The sequence below is a fragment of the Macaca mulatta genome, chromosome 8 (genome assembly GCF_049350105.2).
Source record: "Macaca mulatta isolate MMU2019108-1 chromosome 8, T2T-MMU8v2.0, whole genome shotgun sequence".
Classification (NCBI taxonomy): Eukaryota; Metazoa; Chordata; class Mammalia; order Primates; family Cercopithecidae; genus Macaca; species Macaca mulatta.
Window position 1 is genome coordinate 141,454,726 of NC_133413.1, and position 18,264 is coordinate 141,472,989.

General features: G+C 44.2%; 1 protein-coding gene across 4 annotated transcripts in view; it reads right to left on the minus strand.

Annotated features, from left to right (window-relative positions):
• The window catches only part of ADCY8 (adenylate cyclase 8), a 261,431-nt gene extending 258,931 nt beyond the window's left edge, over positions 1-2,500 (minus strand). For all 4 annotated transcript variants that reach the window (XM_077942879.1, XM_015145995.3, XM_015145994.3 and 1 more), the window contains exon 1: positions 327-2,500. In XM_077942879.1, coding sequence (XP_077799005.1) covers positions 327-1,286 — 960 coding nt within the window. In that variant the 5' untranslated portion in view covers positions 1,287-2,500. The remainder of the gene's footprint in view (positions 1-326) is intronic.
• Positions 2,501-18,264: the final 15,764 nt, after the last annotated feature.

Below are 18,264 nucleotides of genomic sequence, written 5' to 3' on the forward strand. Positions count from 1 at the left end.
TCTGTCTCATGCTCCAGAGACTGCGGACCCTGAGGGAGGGGAATGAGGAGCAGAAAGCAGACTTTCTTAGCTGATGTCAGAGTAGAATTACTCATAGAATCAGAGTAGAAGGGTAGAGTTGGTAGAAACTTTTAGAGGTCATTTAGTTCCACTTTAAGAAGGGATTGCATTCCACTAACACTTTAGACCTCCTAGGTGCAAGGCACTGTGCCAGACTGAAGGAGGAGACTTAAAGAGAGTGAGGCAACCCTGGCCCTCTGGAAGCTATATGATTAATAACTCGGGGAAGTTAGAGGGGAAACAAATGCAAGGCAGGCAGGAGTTACCTGGTTGATGGAAATGACCGCCAGCCGGGGGATGACCACTTGGAGGATGACCTGCAGCAGCGAGGTGCCCAGGCCGGCCAGGATGGCCCAGGTGAGCGGCAGCGGCAGCATGCTGTAGGTGGCGAAGAGCGTGAAGAGCACGTAGCCTATGCCGTCGCCCAGGAGCCCGTAGCCGAGGCCTGCTGCTAGGATCTGGGTGGTCATGGCCACCCAGGTGACCACGCCGCTGTACTGCAGGTACGTGTGGGAGGTGGTGTCCTTCCTAACCACCACCAGGGCGCAGATCACCACCTCAATGCCGGTGAAGAAGCCCAGCAGGATGCCCTTGAGCGGGTCCATGGGGGCCGAGGCCAGGCTCAAGTGCAGGACCAAGAGAGTGAGTTTGGTCAGCACGTCCAGCACGTTCATCACCACTTCCGATTTGCGCCTCTGGCCCAAGAAATAGCGCTGGTAGAGGCGTTCCAGATCCCGAGATTTGAAGGAGTTGCGCAGGGTGGGGAAAATGACCCCTCGGTAGCTATAACCCCCATTGAGAAAGAAATCCGAGTTGCTAGGGGCACAGTCAAGGTGCAGGAAGCCCAGGTCGCCCCCGCCTCCGCTGCCGCTGGCACTGCCGCTCCCGCTGCGTTCCGGGAAGACTTTGGTGCCGCAGGTGCTGTGCGCTCGCTCTCCCGGGCCCAGCGAGTAGAGGGGCAGCGCCGAGTCGCCTGACAGCTGCGGCGCGTGGTGGTTGGGGCCGCCGCCCGCAGGGTCCGATGCTTTGCCCGAGCCTCCACTTCCGCTGCTGCTGCCTCCCCGGTGCCCGTGAATGAAGCGCTGCTCGGTGATGTGCCGCACCGCCGTCTGCCACAACAGCCGCTGCGGCCGGGAGGCGCTCCTGCCGTCGCCGGCCGGGGGCGTCGGGTGGATGGTGTAGAGTTCCTCGCTGCCTGTAAGGCAGCGCACATCGGAGAGCTCCATGGCGCTGGGCCGCAGGGAAGGAGGCGCAGAACCCTGGGGAGGCAGCCGGAGGAGGGGGTTCCTAAAGACTTGAAGGCGACCTGGTAGGAGCTTGGCAGCGATCCCTTCTATCCTAGGCTGTCCCGTTGCAGGAGCCCTGCGCCAGGGCTCCTTGTAGGTCAGGTCATACTGTGCCCAGGGGCAAAGGGCACCTGGAAGATTGCGGCGGACCTCCGCGTCCTTGCGCGCTGCTCTCCCGCCAGCCGGCGCAGCTTGGGTACGCAACGGCAGTGGCTATTTGTCCTCAGGAGCCGCAGCGCTCTGAGCCACGCAGCCCCTTCCTGGGCTCAGGCTCCTTGGTTGGTTCTAGGCTCAGCGTTTTGGCGCAGCCTTTGCTCTCCAAGAGACGCCCAGCAGCCTGGGCGCCGTGCTTCTGCTGCGCGTCGGGCGGGCCTGGCTGCAGCACTGGGCTCTGGACGCCCACTGCTCCGCGGTTTCAGGGGTCCTGGCCGGGGGTGACCGGCGGCAGCGATGGGTGCGAAGTTAGCAGATGTGGCTGGAATCATCGCCTTTCGGAGAACTCCATTGCGCCGGGATGGGGAGCAGGGGCGGAGCTGGGGGCGGGGGCAAAGAAGGAGGAGGAGGGGGGCACGGTGAGGTGGCGGGGCGCCCCGCGACAGGGTTGGAGAGGTGGCAGCCTCGGCGCTAACAATTCACCAAATAGTTAATTTTAAGGAAGGGGTATGCTGAGGCTCCCTCCTAGGCTCGTTCCTAGTTGCGGAGCAAGGACTGACAGCGCAGCGCTGGCTCTGGCCAGAAGCATCCCTCCGGGAGTGGGTGCGGGGACTCTCGCCCCAGGGTCCCAGCCTGAGCTATAAGACGAGGTCCACGCTTTCAGCTGTGCTTTCGAAGGGTCGCAGCACACAGTTCCCATCCCCTTTACTTCGTTCTTTGGAGTCCATTTGGCTTGGAGCTAGGAGGAGCAGGAGGTGGGGAAAGGAAAAAGTGGGGAGGTCTCCAAAGCCAAGAGCTCTGAGAACGAAGAGAAGCCGCCGGTGCGGATATCCGAGGCTGAGAACCGAAGCTTGGCGGATGAGGCGAAGGTTTGGGGGAGAAGGGAGGCCCGAGGCCGAGTGGAAGTCGACAGAGACGCCTCTGGATCCAGGGAAGCGCCGCCGCGTGCCACCCTGGAGCTTTGAAACGCGCTGCGGGCACCAGGCTACTGGGAGGAATTTGGAGACCTGTCAGAGCGGTCAGACACCCGCGGTGACTTAAACCCGCCCCCGCGCCAAGCCACGCCCCTGGAACCGGGCGGGGGGTGGCGGAGGGACCTGCCACCCAGATCTGGCCAGGACGCCCCAGGTCTTGTAGAAAGCGGCACTCACGGGCCGGTGTGGGAAAGGACCACTGAGGGCTAGGGCGGGCGGGCGCCCCCATCCTTCCCGGGGCGCGCTGAGATCCAGCGTTCCAGCTGGCCGCGCCAACCGGTTCCTCCGCTGTTCTTTTTTAGGCATTGGCTCTTGTCCTCTGCAGGTGCGGAGCCAGGACTCGTAGGCCGCTTTGCCCACGGAGTCGGAGAGCCCAGCGCGACGGAATACAGGGTCTCCTTTCCGCCCTTCCTACCCGTGCGTCTTTTGGCAAAGCCAACTTTCGGGCTAAACGCAAAATCCCCCAAGAAGCCGCAATCATAGAGGCAGTCAGTTTCCTACAGGAGCCTCTTTACTACCTCGATCCGGAGGGAGGGGTACGGGACATTAAAATGGGGACTTCCCCTGCCTGCCTCACACACTAAGTTTCTCCGCTTACAATAAGGGTCGAGGAGGCGGACGTGGAGAAAGGCATGTCCGGGGTCCCGCCTCGCCCTAGCCAGGTTTCCCGCCCGCCCAGGCTCAGCCGAGCGCTCGCGTACAAAGCCTGCGGCGGCGCTTGCGGCGGACCAAGTCGCTGCGCGGTGGGAGCTTAGTGCCGGTGCTAACGCCCGATGAGCCGCGTCCCGGGGGTGCAGGGTTTGCCGGGCAAACACGGCCGCCGCAGTCGCGCACCCGGATGCAGGTGGAGGAGCGGTGGTGGTCACCACCTCCGCCACCAAGACTGCGGCTGCAGCCGGTGGAGCCCGGGCCCAAAGCACAGTCAGCTGATGGCCAATGACGTCAGGCCCTGGGCGCGTTCGCGGCTCCCCGTGGCGTCCCATGAAAGCCCGAATGACCGCCTTGCCTTGCCGCCCCCTCAGTCCCTCCTGAGCGAGAAGAGAAGCTCCTTTCCCTCCTGCTTGTCCTAAGGAAAAATAAATTTCGATCTCCCCACCCCCAACCACAGACACTGTCTCCAGGGTTATTTCTGTCGGCCGTGTCCCAGAAACGCGGGATTTAATTTTTTGCTTTTTAATTCTTTTTTTTTCCCCCACGCATTTGGACTTCGGGTTAAACCCGGAACGGGTCACCTGCCTTGCACACAGAATTCCAAAAGGAAGACAAAAGAATCCTCTAACATTTCCCCTAGTCCCTAACCAGTAGATTTCTAGAATTTCGTTCACTCCATGGAAAAGATTCCCCTAATTCCAGTCCTTTAAAGTTGTATTCTACCATCCCTCAAGAAAGCCAAAACGAAACGCTCAACTTTAAATAGATAGACGGCTGATTCTACTTTTAACTCTGTTTGTAGATGAATTAATGTGTTAACTCTAAAGATCTCCCAGAATAATTGGCCTATCCCATGGGGCTGGAAGTTAAGCATGAAAGCACCTCAAACAACTCTGTGTTGCAGTTATCTAGCCCTTAATGAAATAATCCCTGGAATTACATTCCTGTGAAAGACATGCTTCCTGCTTCTTCTTTCCTTGAACTCATCAGCCTCACCCTACTGGAACTCGGGTGGGTAATGAGTCTCTTGACTTGAGCTGGGAACCCAGACGGAGCACAGTTGGGAGGGCTGTCCTATAGACCCTGAACCAGAATGTGTGGGGAGCTGTGTCCTCTCTGTGTGAGCACTGCCCCACGGCATCTGTGCTAATGACCATATTAGCAAACTTGGCAATGAAAGACATCTCTTTATTTTCTCAGTTCTTTCTCCTTGGGGCCCTAAGGACTCAGCCTGAATAAATGAGGGGCTGGATGCAGTTGGAACTTTCCTATGAAAATCTTTCTCCAACCTGGACAGCTCCCAGGATGATTTATTCAGCAGCAAAAGGAGGCGGGCCAAGTGGGGGGGAGATTGGACCCAATCAGATAAAATGACTCAGGCTGATGAATGAACACAGCATGCTACAGAAAGAAACTCAGAATTTCATGAACTCAGAGGTTGAAGCTAATGCATCAGGGAGAACACATCACATCTGTTCAACTGACTGAATGTTTCTTGGCTGGAAGGATGTTACCGTAGATTGTTTTAAAATAAGAACATGGATGACACAATTAGATTCCAATGCTCTTCTTCTTGCTGGGATGACATAGTGCCATTCAGCCCAAGAAGCATTCTGTTTTTGAATGACAGCATTGGTTCAACACAAATATTTAGAAGCTTTTGGAATATGCAAACCACCAAATGATTAAGACCACTTAAAACAAAAGAAGTTGGCTGGGCAGTGTGGCTCACGCCTGTAATCCCAGTACTTTGGGAGGCCGAGGCGGGCGGATCACAAGGTCAAGAGATTGAGACCATCCTGGCCAACATGATGAAACCCTGTCTTTCCTAAAAATACAAAAATTAGCTGGATGTGGTGGCGCATGCCTGTAATCCCCGCTACTCGGGAGGCTGAGGTAGGAGAATCACCTCAACTCAGGAGGAGGAGTTTGCAGTGAACCGAGGTCACGCCATTGCACTCCAGCCTGGGCAACAAGAGCGAAACTCCATCAAAAAAGAAAGAAAGAAAGAAATCAAGAGAAGTCAACACATTCTTTTGAAGCTATGATAGACCTTTCATAATGCTTTCATTTTCCCCCTGCATATTTATTAAGGCAGGGTCTCTACTGTGATCTGAGGACAGCGTTTTAACAACTCAATATCGTCTTGCACACAACTTCCTCCTCTTCCCCTGTATTCCTCCTTGAACATACTTGCTTACCTCATCCTTCAAAGTTTGAGCAATGTTGTCTCTGCCTGAAAACTTTTCTGATATCCCCATTGAGAACTAATGACTTCCTTCTCTGTTTAATAATCTGTTCTGGGTACTTTTAGTACAGTCCCTTACACAGGGACTAGCCATTGACTTATGTATCTGTCACTCCTCCCCATGAAACAGTGAGCTCTCTGAAGGGAAAAACTTCCTTGGGCCCATATCCACCAACTTCTAGCAACTGTAATTTACATGGAGATAATAAGATAATAATAATGTTAGCCACAATTTATCTAGCACCTATTAGGTGTCAGACTCTTTCTTAAGATCTTTTACAAATGTCCCATTTAATCATTTCCAGTAATATTGTGAATTAGGTCCTTCTCTATTTTACTATTGCCATCTTACTGACTAGGATACTGAGTACTGAGGCTTCATGTGGCTAAGTACTTTGCCCAGGATCTCATGGTTAAATCCAACGCTTAAAGTTGTATTGCAGGAATCTAACATCCACATGCTCAATAAAAATGCTACCATAAGTAGTCAATGACTAATTCAATAGGACTGATAGAATTAAAAAATGTCACTTTTTTGACTTTTCAAAGGCAAAGTAAATAAGAAACTTCTGAGACATTTAGACTTTGAGAAATCTGTTAGAAAGTACCTGAATCGCAGAGGAAGGTAGTAGAACTCATTATTGTTTGAATGGAGGGCCTATTAATTCTGTTTCTGTTCCAAACTTAGACACTATTTGTATAATTTATGGAAAAACACAGACTTTCACAATTGAGTTTAACGAAAATAATTAACTTGGTGTAATTTATTTCATTTAGGTAGTTGTGGTGGTGGGGGAAATATCTTATTGTTTCACTGGAAAATAACATATTTGTTGTGTGATGTTGCTACACACCATAGGCCACATTTACAGTAGATATGTTTAAGAAAAGGAAATTTGTTGTCTCCCTTGATGCACCTATGACTTCCTAGGTTGATTATATTAATATATGAATTAAAAAATTTTTAAGAGCCATGCCCTTTGCTGAGTGCCCATAGAAACTCTGACACTTACCGAAGACATATAAAATATTCACATGTAAAAGAAAAGATGGACTCAGTTCAGGAAGGGGACATGAAACCAGAGAGATCCTGTTTCCAAAGGGAAGGAGGATGTTTGTGACAAAGCAGCTTCCAAAGTAGAAAATCCTTAAAGGAATATTACATGCCTGCCTTGCCTGGAAGAATTACTCTTAGGAAATATCAAAAGTATCAGCTGCTTTGACAGCACTCCGGGAAATGTCAGTGTCTTAGATACATAGAGATCATCTCTGACAAGTTCTATGAATTAACAACTTTGCACTCACATTTCATCCGGAATGCAGTACAATACACAATAGAATACAGAAAATGTCTATTTTTACTTTTATCTTATATTTTCTCTGCCTTGAAAAATACAGGAAAAAGATGTTTGTAGACATTTTGGATCTTCACAGGAACTAGTTTAAATTAGATTCTGGTGCCTGGAAGGAGAAGAGTGTCTCATCAGTGGGAAAACAATTCTGAGACAAGAAAGGCATAGCTCATCCATCAGGCAGTCAGAAGAAGAAAGCTTCAAGGGAGATAGACTTAAATATTTTCTTCTTAAAAGATGATTCTCTAGATGCTGATTTAACTAGAGGATGAGCTAACTATGACATCACTAATTAAGACTTTACTTACTGAAGTCCTAAAATAAAAAGAACACATACACACATACACACACGCTGACACACACCATTAGAGAAACGACTAGTGACATAAGGTATTGAAAAGCAGTAATGAAAGAAAAGAAAAAGTGGATTTCCAGCTAGTGCAGTCATGTCACGAAATCTTCTTTTGGCTATGCATTTTAATTTGGTACCTATATGAATTCTTGGGGCAAAAAATGAGCAGACCCATTGGGAAATAAAGCAGATAATGTTGCTTTATCCTCTTAAAAAAATCTATCCGATGGCTATTTTAATATCACAGACTTATTTTTAAAAATATTTCACTCTAGTACTGTTTTCTCTGTGTGGACTATTGGTGTTTATGTTGACTAAGCTAGCACTTTTTAGACATTATAATGCAAATACATTTATATAGTCGCATTGATATCATTGCATATATTAATCTTAATTCATTCATTTAGTGTAAAAAATATCTTTTTCCCTTTCAGAATCAGTGTATTTCTGTTTCTGCACAGTTGGTGAAACATTTAACCCATATCCTTCTTGGGACTTTCATCTGTACCCTCCTAATCCCAGGAAGATGCTATAGTTCTAGGTGCTAATGCACTGCCAGATGTATGGGGGGGATGCCCTCATGCACATGCTTGCCTTCTGGTCTTTGACTGCTCATTCACAAAGGTCACCACTTAGGCATTCGTTGGTCCTACCCATGTGATCCTATCCTGTGGGTCCTGCAGCATTCTGCATTGCTTTTGTTCAACATATAGACAGGTGAATCTTTGTACAGGTCTGCCCATGATCCCATTTACTTGACATGGCACATTGTCCTTCTACTGTAGGATGCTGTGCCTTCTCTAGGATGTACCAAAAAGCCATTATTTAGGGTGCACAGACTCTTCCCCCAACCCCACCAGTTGCGGAGAACCTCTTTTTAGTCTGGTGAGAATCCTTGTTTTTTGAGGGTATCTGACTTTTCCTGCCTTCTGTTTTTCCTTCTGCCTTGTAACTTCTTGTGCCTCTAAAACCTTTAAGTTTTCTTTTGGGATTACATTTTTGGAAAAATAAAATGTATCTGACTTTTCCTGCCTTCTGTTTTTTCCTTGTGCCTTGTAACTTCTTGTACCTCTAAAACCTTTAAGTTTTCTTTTGGGATTACATTTTGGAAAAATAAAACCTGGAAAGGTGGAAAGAGTAGTTTGCTTTCTGCTACTCCTTTCTAGAAGTGATTGATTGAAAAATTGAATGAGGGAATGGAAAAAGGGGCATACAACAGTAAATCTCATGAATTAATATTTGAAAGTGGTATCCACATATACAAAATGTATGAAAAGTACAAAATCCTTCTAGATTAGTTTTTTATCCGCACTGTGGATTCCAACTGACTTGTGGGGTTGTGAAATCAATGTAGTTGGTCAAATTGGCATTTAAAAAATAAATAAGTAGGTCGGGCACGGTGGCTCACGCCTGTAATCCCAGCACTTTGGGAGGCTAAGGCAAGCGGATCACAAGTTCAGGAGATCGAGACCATCCTGGCTAACATGGTGAAACCCTATCTCTACTAAAAATGCAAAAAATTAACTGGGCATGGTGGTGGGCGCCTGTAGTCCCAGCTACTCTGGAGGCTGAGGCAGGAGAATGGCATGAATCCGGGAGGTGGAGCTGGCAGTGAGCCAAGATCACGCCACTGCACTCTAGCATGGGCGACAGAGTGAGACTCCATCTCAAAATAAAATAATAAAATAAAATAAAATAAATAAGTAACATAGTAAAACATAACCGTAGTGATAATTATTGTTTTGTTATGGTATACAAAGGCATTTTTGATATAAAACATATCCTTTCCCCCTGAAGTGAAGAACTGAAGAAAATTAGACAAAATTTCAGAAAAATACTTTATCAAAATCTTTAGACTTAGGATGTTTTATCTCTGTGACCTTGAATAAGTTGTGTAACAGTTTTGAACTTTCACAATATGGTGGAAAGTAAAGTTTTGCCAGGTTTTATGTAGACTAAAGGTAATTCATACAAAGCACTTGGTATAACGCATCACACATGGCAAACATTCAGTATGTATGCACTCACCTCATTCCACACACTCAATCAACAAGACTTACTGAATACCAACAAAATCGTTCTCAACTTTCTCCGGTGTCACTCCACTGCTGCACTCCTGTTTTTGTATTTTGGCCACCATCCTCTCTCACCTAGATGATTTCAGTAGACTCTGAATCTTTTTAGCTGTAGTTTGCCTCCTTTCTTCAGCTGCTGTGATCAGTCTAAATTAAAAATATTATCATGTTACTCTTTTTTTTAATGGTGGAAAAAATACACATAAGACTGACCCTCCCACCAATTTCCAAGTGTGCCAGTACAATATTGTCCACAACATGCACATTGTTGTACAACAGGTCCCCAGAATCCCCTCTCAGCCCTGCATGATTGAAATTTTATACCTATCAAAGAACGACCCTACCCTCTCCCTCCCACTAGCTGATCATGTCACGCTCTTGCTTAGCATTTTGTGATAACTCTGCTTTACCCACAAATGCCTTAAAATAGAAGGCAGACATCTCCTGGACTGGTTATTGTTTCTCTCTCCAGCCCCATCTCTCTCTTCTACCCCTCTTGCTCTTGGTGCTTCAACCACACTTAACTTCATTTAGTTCCCCAAAGGTGTCCTGTTCTCTTACTTTTTCCTCTGCCTGGAGTCCTCTTTCTATGCATCCTTTTGCTCTTAGCATGGATGCCACTTTCTCTAAGAAACTTCCCTCAGCCTCTTATGTCTGTTAGATGTCTGTATAAGTTAGAAATGCTTTCGGCTACGATTAGTGAGAAAACTATGAGTGACTTAAACAAATTGGAATTTGTTTTTCCTATACAACAAGAAGCATGGATGTAGGGATTTGCTGGTGGATCAGGATTCCAGTTATATTAGGGGCTTTATGCTGGCAACTCTAGAGTACCTTTGACCTTCCCTCATGGTCACAAGATAGTTGCAGCTTCTCTAAACATTCATTCACTCTCACAAGGGTAGTAATATAGCCAGGAGTTCCCCCTGAATACCTCATTCTTATCAGAGGTGAAAAATGTCTTTCTAGAAGCTCGTAGAAGACTTCCGTGTATATCTCATAGGCTAGAACTGTATCCTATGCTTACCCTTAAGCCAGGTCCTGAGGCCACCTTCCTAGGGATCAAGACATCTGATACAAAGAAGCATTTCAGGGCTGGTTCTTGGACAGGCAACAGGTATATTTTTATATTATCTACTAGCTCTTTTCTTAGCAAACTGTGCATCTCTATCTCAGCCCTAACAAGTCACTTCCCCTTTGTTTGTCTTAGTAGCCAAACTACCAGATGATTCCCAATGATCCCATACTTCTTGGTAGTCATACCCATACATATTTGCCTTCAATGTGTTCGAACTAGTCTGTGTTGCTGATATAGTGCGATATAAATGGTGGCACATTACTCCCAAAGCTAGGTCATAAGGACATTGTGGCATATGCTTTACTCTCTTTGGTGAGCCTTCTCTTGGGGAAGCCAGCCACCATGTTGGATATTTAGGTTGCCACATGTAGCAAGAAGCTGAGGCCCCATACCAATAGCCAGCAAATAACTTATACTTCCTTCCAGCAGCCATTAGTCAATTATCTTGAAAGTAAATTTTCCAGTCCTAGTCAAGCCTTCAGTGGACTGCAGCTCTAGCTAAGAGCTTGACTGAAACATCATGAAACATGCTGAGCCAAAATCACCCAATTAACCTACTCTTAAATTTCTGACCCATATACATGGTGAGATAATTAACGTTTATTGTTTTAAACCCCTAAGTTTTGGGGTTATTTGTTATGCAGCAATAGGTAGCTAATACACTATCTGACTGTCCAGTAGGCTTTAAGGTTTTTGAAACAAAAAGCTTGAAACAAAGGCTTGTCATGGTGGCTCACGCCTGTAATCCCAGCATTTTGGGAAGCCGAGACAGGAAAATTGCTTGACCTCAGTAGTCTGAGAAACATGGCAAAATCCCACTGCTACAAAAAAAATACAAAAATTAGCCAGGTGTGGTGGCATGCACCTGTAATACCAGTTACTCAGGAGGCTGAGGTAGGAGGATTGCTTGACCCCAGGAGGTTGAGGCTGCAGTGAGCCATAGTTGTGCCATTGTACTCCAGCCTAGGTGACAGGGTAAGAATCTGTCTCAAACAAACAAACAAAAAAGCAAAACAAAACCAAAGTAATGAGCTTCAGTTATACACTAGTAAGAATGGCAGAAAAGCATTTCTTTGTTTTTAATTCATTATATATAGAGATAATTATATAATTCCTTATAAAGAAGAAGCATTGTATGGTTTCAGTGATCATTTTTATTTTAATAGAGTAATGAGTGACTTGGGGCAGGGGCCAGCATGTAAAAGTGATAATATCACTTCTTTGTTTAAAATTATTAACTTGCTTCCAGTTGGAGTGAGTAATATTTTACACTTACAATTAATTAATTACTTAATGGGCAAATGAATGGCCATTAATTGGTTTATGTGCACATGGATACATGCTGTGGATCTAGCAGGAGAAGACGTTTTCACCAGACTTTGAAAGATAAATAGGCACTAAAAGGCAATTATTAGCTAAGAAGTAAAGGTGGAGAGGACAAGCTGCCCTTCACCATTGCTTGGTATTCTCTCTGTGTAGAGTGCTTTTCTGGATCATTGCTTAACTGCTGTTTTGTGGTCTCAGTCAGAAGTCACCTCAGAGAAATGATCCTTGACCATTGCATTTAAATTCCTTGCTCCCAGAATTTTCCAAACAAACTTGTTTATTTCCTGTATAGCACATCTTACAATCTGCAATTATCTTACTTAGTTGTTGGCTTTTTTTTTTTTTTTTTTTTTTGCCTTCTCTGATTAGAGTGTAACCTCTTCCAAGACAAGCACCATTCTCTCTTATTTGTCATTCTTTCCCCAGTGCTTGGTAATAGCAGAAACTCAGTAAACAGTTTTTAATGAATGAGTAAAAAATGACCCAGTCTTGATAACTAACTGAATAATGACTCTGATGTAGGCAAACCATAGAAGCAGAGTTAGCCAGATTAGGAGAAAATTTATACTTATGTGCTGGACCAGAACAAACAAAATAAGGAAAGGGAGAGCCTACATCACTGGGAATGTTTCACTGGGCTCTAATTGAGATGCTTCTTCATTGAGTGATCCCTTCTAAGGAAAATGAGACCAGGAATTTAGGCACCTACTATTTATCAGGTGTAGTGCTAGTACTTTACCTGCATTATCTGATTTTATCCTTATAAGAACTGTAGGAAGATACTTTGAATGTATTTGGATGTATCTGGAGTAACTTCCCCACTTAGATCTGAGATGGTTGGACTCTAACTTTTCTCCAAAGACCAGGAGACTATTGACTAGTAACTTTTTTGGCCACAAATTGCAGTATATCTGAATAACTAGCTTAACCAGATGGGTGTTTAGTTTTCTCTAGGTAGGTGGTTGCAAGCAGAGTCAGAGTCTTGAAGATACTTGGGTGGTAATTTTTATTGGTCTCGTGGTCTTAAGATGGCTACTGTAGGACCAATAGCCATCTTCCTGACATCTGCATTCAAGTCAGGAAGGAAGGGATGAGGGCAGCACTCTGACTTCCGGTCTTGCACATCTCTCCTGTTTTCATTAGGAAGTAAAAGCTTCCCCCCAAACCACCTCCTCGGCAGACTCTACTTAGATGTAATTGGAACTGGAACACATGACCATGTAAAACTGCAAGGGAAGCTGCAGGAATGAGAAATAGGATTAATGTGGCTGGTTTTACCCTTCCAGGTTGACAGTGGTGATAAGAGAAATCTATTTGGGACTATACTTCAGGCAAAGAGAAGAACTGATGTTCAGGTAACAGTTAAACTGTGTTGCAAAAAATCCAGAAACATAAAAAATGAAACGCACCCTCTAACTTTCCCTGTAGCTCAGTCAAATTATATATGTTACTGTAAAGTGATTTAAAATGCTTAAGTATTTGAAACTTCAAAGTGAGCCATATCCATTTTCATGTGTTGATAATTAATACAACATATAAAATAGGAGATATCATATAGGAGAAGCTGGTCCCTTTCTTTTCTCCTGGCCTGCTCGTTCTCCCATTTTATTGTATACTCCTCACTAGCAAATAGGTTAAAAGAAAGACGGTAAGAAACACAAACACTATTATCACTTTGCCCCTTCAAATACTATTCTTGTGCTTTAGTCTTTTAAAAACTTGCCAGTCTTGCTAGACATCCCGAGAACTCTCAAATCTACTGTGTTGTGGTAACTTTAGTTGGTAAAAGAAGAGGGGGAGGAAAAGAGGTAGCAGGAAAGAGGAGAGAAAAGGAGAGAGGAAAGAAATAAAGAAAGCAAGAGGGGAAGAGAAAGAGAGAGGAAGGGGATGGGGGGATAAAAGTTGGAGCAGGTTTTGAAAAGACCAAGATATAAAAAGGGAAGAGGAAGGAAGAATGGAAGAAAAGACTGAGAAAGGCAAAAGAGTCAGAAGGAAGGATGATACCCTGCAGTTACTCAGTGTGAACCCTGTGCTTTCAAATTCTCTATTGTATTTAATCTGCACAGCAATCCTGCAGGGTAGATATCATTCTTCCCACAGCACAGTTGAGGAAAGCAAGCCTTGTGAAGCTCACACAGTGATTTATTTGGATGATTCAAGAATGGGACCCAGTAACAGCAGAGGCTTTAAAGTTGATGTGCCTGCCTCCAAATCCCAGGAGAAAGGACACAAGAGACACCAGAAGGTCTGATGAAAACGAATGAAGGCTTGGAGGAGTCAGGCCAGGAAAGAAAGCATAGGGAGGGATCAGACATAATAGCCCAAGTTCTGATCCAAGGGACATCTGGTGCTTTTTTGTCTTCATTAAAGCTGTGGTTATTCTTTAATGACTGTGCATACTATTCATCAGATTGATTAATTAGATTTGAGTGTACTCCTTACATATCCCAGGAGGGTTGCCAATAAATAGAGTTCATGGCATAGAACCCAGAGGGAGGTCATCTAAAACAGAGCAGAGTTCTTTGACTTGGTGAGGCTGATGGATCCAAGGCAGGATTTGGTCATGAGTTCTCCATGTGCCCAGAGCCTAAGATCCCAACTGAACTTATCTAAGAGTTTCCATGGTGAGATGACTTGGAGTGAAGTGATGGCCCTGAGTGGGGGTTCCAACATGGGAAGTCCATTTCCTCTAGGCCCTCAAATTGACAAAGGAACGCAAATTTGCCATTTGATATTATATCTCCATGAAGTTGTCTAAAGAAATCTTCTGTTGATGTGATCTGGTAAAATACAGGAAGTGCCCAAATGAAAACTTGAAGAATGGTGGTGAACTGCTTGGTAGAGATCCCAGGAGAGAATTGCAAATGCCATTTTAAGAAATGAAATGATGCAGCACTCTTGATGATACAGATAGAAGATGATATTTTCTGGAGAATATGAATACTGATGTTGAGAAGTTATTCCAAAGAGTATCACTTCAAAAGTTTCAGGATTGTATCTCTCAATTCCTCTTGTGTTTTCCTTTTTACATATATCCAAGTGTAATATATGATAAAATCTTTATTTGGTTACACTTAAAATGCTTTTAAAAATATGTACAAAGTTAAAATTCAAAGTGATAAAACATTACTTCATAGTTTAATTGGTAGAATTTTCAATTTTTTAGTAATGTATAAAATAATGGTGTCAGATTCTAAGAAATATGTTGTGGTTATAACTAAGCCCTAATTTATGGAAGGAAGAAATGTGGAGACTCATACCCTTTAATTTTTTAGGTGAGGTAACAGAGAAGATAAAAGAGTTTCCCACAATCACACTACCAGCTAGAGGCAAAGTTAACACCGGAACCCAGGTCTACTCATTGCAGGACGGGTAAATTGATGTGAGTGGAGTGAACACAGTCAAGGAGTCAGATCTGGCTATGAATCCTGACTCTTCCCCTTGACAGCTCTGTGACCTTGGCCATGTCACTTAACTTCCCTCCACTTCAATGTCTTCATCTATAAACTGGGAATAATAGTATATATCACAAAATGTATCTAAGATACAAATGAGACACTGTGAAGTCCTTAGCACAGGTAAGCATTCATTCTGTAGTGGATCAGAGTGCTACTATGAAGCTCCTAACAGTTTCTTTTTAGGCTTCATTTTTTGGGGGAAGACTAGCTTTTTCCTTCCTTCCTTCCCTCCCTCTTTCCCTTTTTTCTTTCTTCTCCCCATTCTATCCCTCCATCTGTTACTTTCTCTGTATGTCATTCGAAAAAAATACTTTATACAGATTTTTGTTTCTTCAAAAGTAAAGCAAACTCCTACCTATAATGGAATGGGGGAGTTCAGGAGGGCAAGATGGATTTGTGTAACAATGTCAAGCTGAATCTTTGCAAGAATATTCTTGTCTGGCTGGAGAAGGATACTAGTACTAGTAAATAGAGTGTCTGTGTGTGCATGTGTGTATACGAGAGAGAAGAGAAGAGAAGAGAGAGAAGAGAGAGAGAACAGAGAACTAAGTAGAATTCTGCATGCACCTAGATGTCTAATGAGTGTAAGTTGTTGCCACTATTATTATATGGCCCTGTTGCTATTAATTACTAGAAGTACAGAAAATGAATTTCAGAAATACTAAGTGACTTGTCAAATATCACTAACTATTTACTGGTGGATCCTAGATTTTACTTTACATAAAGGTGAAGAAGCTGCTACACACACATATCCCTGAATCCTAACTCGAAGATAATGTAACTGCCAAGAGAGCAGAGCACCAGGCAAATCATCCTGAACACCTGGTAGATTGCACTGATGACTGTAGAACTTTAAGCTCAGGTGACATTTTGGAACAAATTGTTGCATATTGTGTGTATTCCTGCTGACTTGTTTGTGTGTGTGTGCGTGCGCACGCATGTGCGGACTTTCCTTCCCCATCACAGTTAGCTCTTGGAATGTATTTGTTCTCGTGGAAATTCTAGCTAACTGGGCAACTGAGCACTTTATGGGAAATCAGGAAATGAGTCTTTGAGAATTGTTTAGCCAAATCCTCGCAGATACACGAGAGAAAAAGACTGACAGAGTTGGGGCAAACTGCAAATTAAAACTAGAATACCATACAAGCTCTAGCACTTCATTCATTAGAGTCCAACACATTTGTTCACTGTCACCAATTAGTCACTAAAAGACTGAATGAGTCCTGTATACACCACAGGTTACTATCACCTTAGAAAGCAGTTAAGCCAAATATCCACATAAAAACTGAAGTTGGTTAAGTGTTTTAAAGTGTACAGAGTTCTTCAGTATTCTTTTTGTTCTTTATTAATTCATTTATTCAGCATTCATTTCACTATTCAAACATGACAAATAAACCAGTTAGAACTATCACTACAACTAACAGTACTTTCTGAAGAAGGAGACGCCTGAACAGTGCGGGGCTCTTGTTCTACTGGGTACTCTGCCCATTTGAATATTTAAGTTTAGGGGTTAGATAATTGAAGGAGCTCTGTATAAGTTTGCGGCTCCGGAGGCTTTGGAGATCAGAGTAAAGACTAAAATAATTGGGGACTAAAATGGTTTCTAGGCAAGTGAGCCTTTTGTCTTCATTAGATTTCCCCAAACACACAAAATACTCAATATGGGTAAACTTGAAGAAATTTGTTAGAGTTTAATTTTTGCATCTAAATCTATTACATATAATAGAGATAATGCATATGGATCCTATGGCTGAGGGTCAGAGGGACTACAGGTGTATAAGCCTCTGGGAATTAATTGAGAGTGAGGGAGAGGTACTATTTATTATGTCTGTTCACAAACATTATTTTGTTCTGGAAACATCGTAAGATTTAGCTTTCCCCTTCTCTGAAATTGGGCATGGCCCCGTTTCTTTCAAGGGCAATGAAATATGAACAGAAGCATCATGTGTCACCTCCTGGAGAAGCTGTGTGAGCCTGTGTGCAGCTGTCCATCTTCCCTTGCCACTGCGGCAATGTCTGAGGAATCAGGTATCAAAAAGGAGTCTGTCTTCTTGAGTCCCTGAGAACGACAAAGAGCAGATTCCCCCGCAAATCTTGGTTAAACAGGTTACATGAGTAAGAAATAATTCTTATTTATATCAAGCCATTGAGATTTGTTATTATGAAATGACCCATCTTATCTTGACTAACACTGGAAATTTGAACTTCACAGTGGGTGCCAGTATGTCCACATCTTCGGCATCGAGGGACTCCAGTTGACGTGAGGGTTGCTCAGTAAACACTCTTGGATCCCTACTTGTTCCAGGTTATGTTGGAGTCTGGCGGGAAAATATGTGTCTGTTCTCAAGGGCTGTATAATAGACAGGGTGAGACAAACCATAGTGGCTACACACTGAGCACACTGTCCGTGGTGCTCAGTGCGTTGCTGGACTACAGGCAAAGGGCGTAGTCACCACACTGGAAATATCAGGGAAGTTCCCATCAGGAAGTATTGCTTGAGCTAGTTGATACTCAAGTGAAAGTGAGATAAGGCAAGAAGAAGGTAGAGGGTATTTCAATTACAGGGAACACCAGTGAGAGGCACAGACTCACTGCGCTGCTTGACACGGATACAACATGTCTTTGCACTCCCTCAAGTGAGTTGAGATTTTCCTCTCATTTCTTAGGCTATGCCCTTGATGCATTTACTGAACCATTCATGCCTTTCAAGTACCTGTGCTGTATGCAAAGCCTATGACAGTAAATAATACAAACAACAGTCTCACTTTCATGGAGCTTATATTCTAGAGGGAAAAGACAGGGGGAAACATATAAAGTAAAGAGGAAAATCTTGACTCATTTGAGGGACTGCAAAGACGTGTTGTATTTGTGTCAAACAGCTGAAGTGACATTAGAGAGGTAGTCATGCCTCCTGGGTGGCTGTGCTAGGGAGTTTGAATTTCATTTGGCATATCATGGGATGGCACTGAAGGACTTTTGTTGTATGGAATCCTCACAGCCATCCTGTGAGGCAAGTATTATTCCCTAATATACAGGAGTACACAGAGGTTCAAAGAGGACAAATGAAATGTGTTGACTCTATACAAGTATTAAGCAGTCAGTGGAGACTTGAATATCGTTTTCTAACTTTTCAATTTCTCATCTCTTTTTTTCTCTTTCTTGGGACACTCTGGCCATGACGACCTATATTCCTCCTACCACTCTTCAAGGTCTCGTATTAGGACTTTAGTGCTTGCCCTTGCCTGTGACTG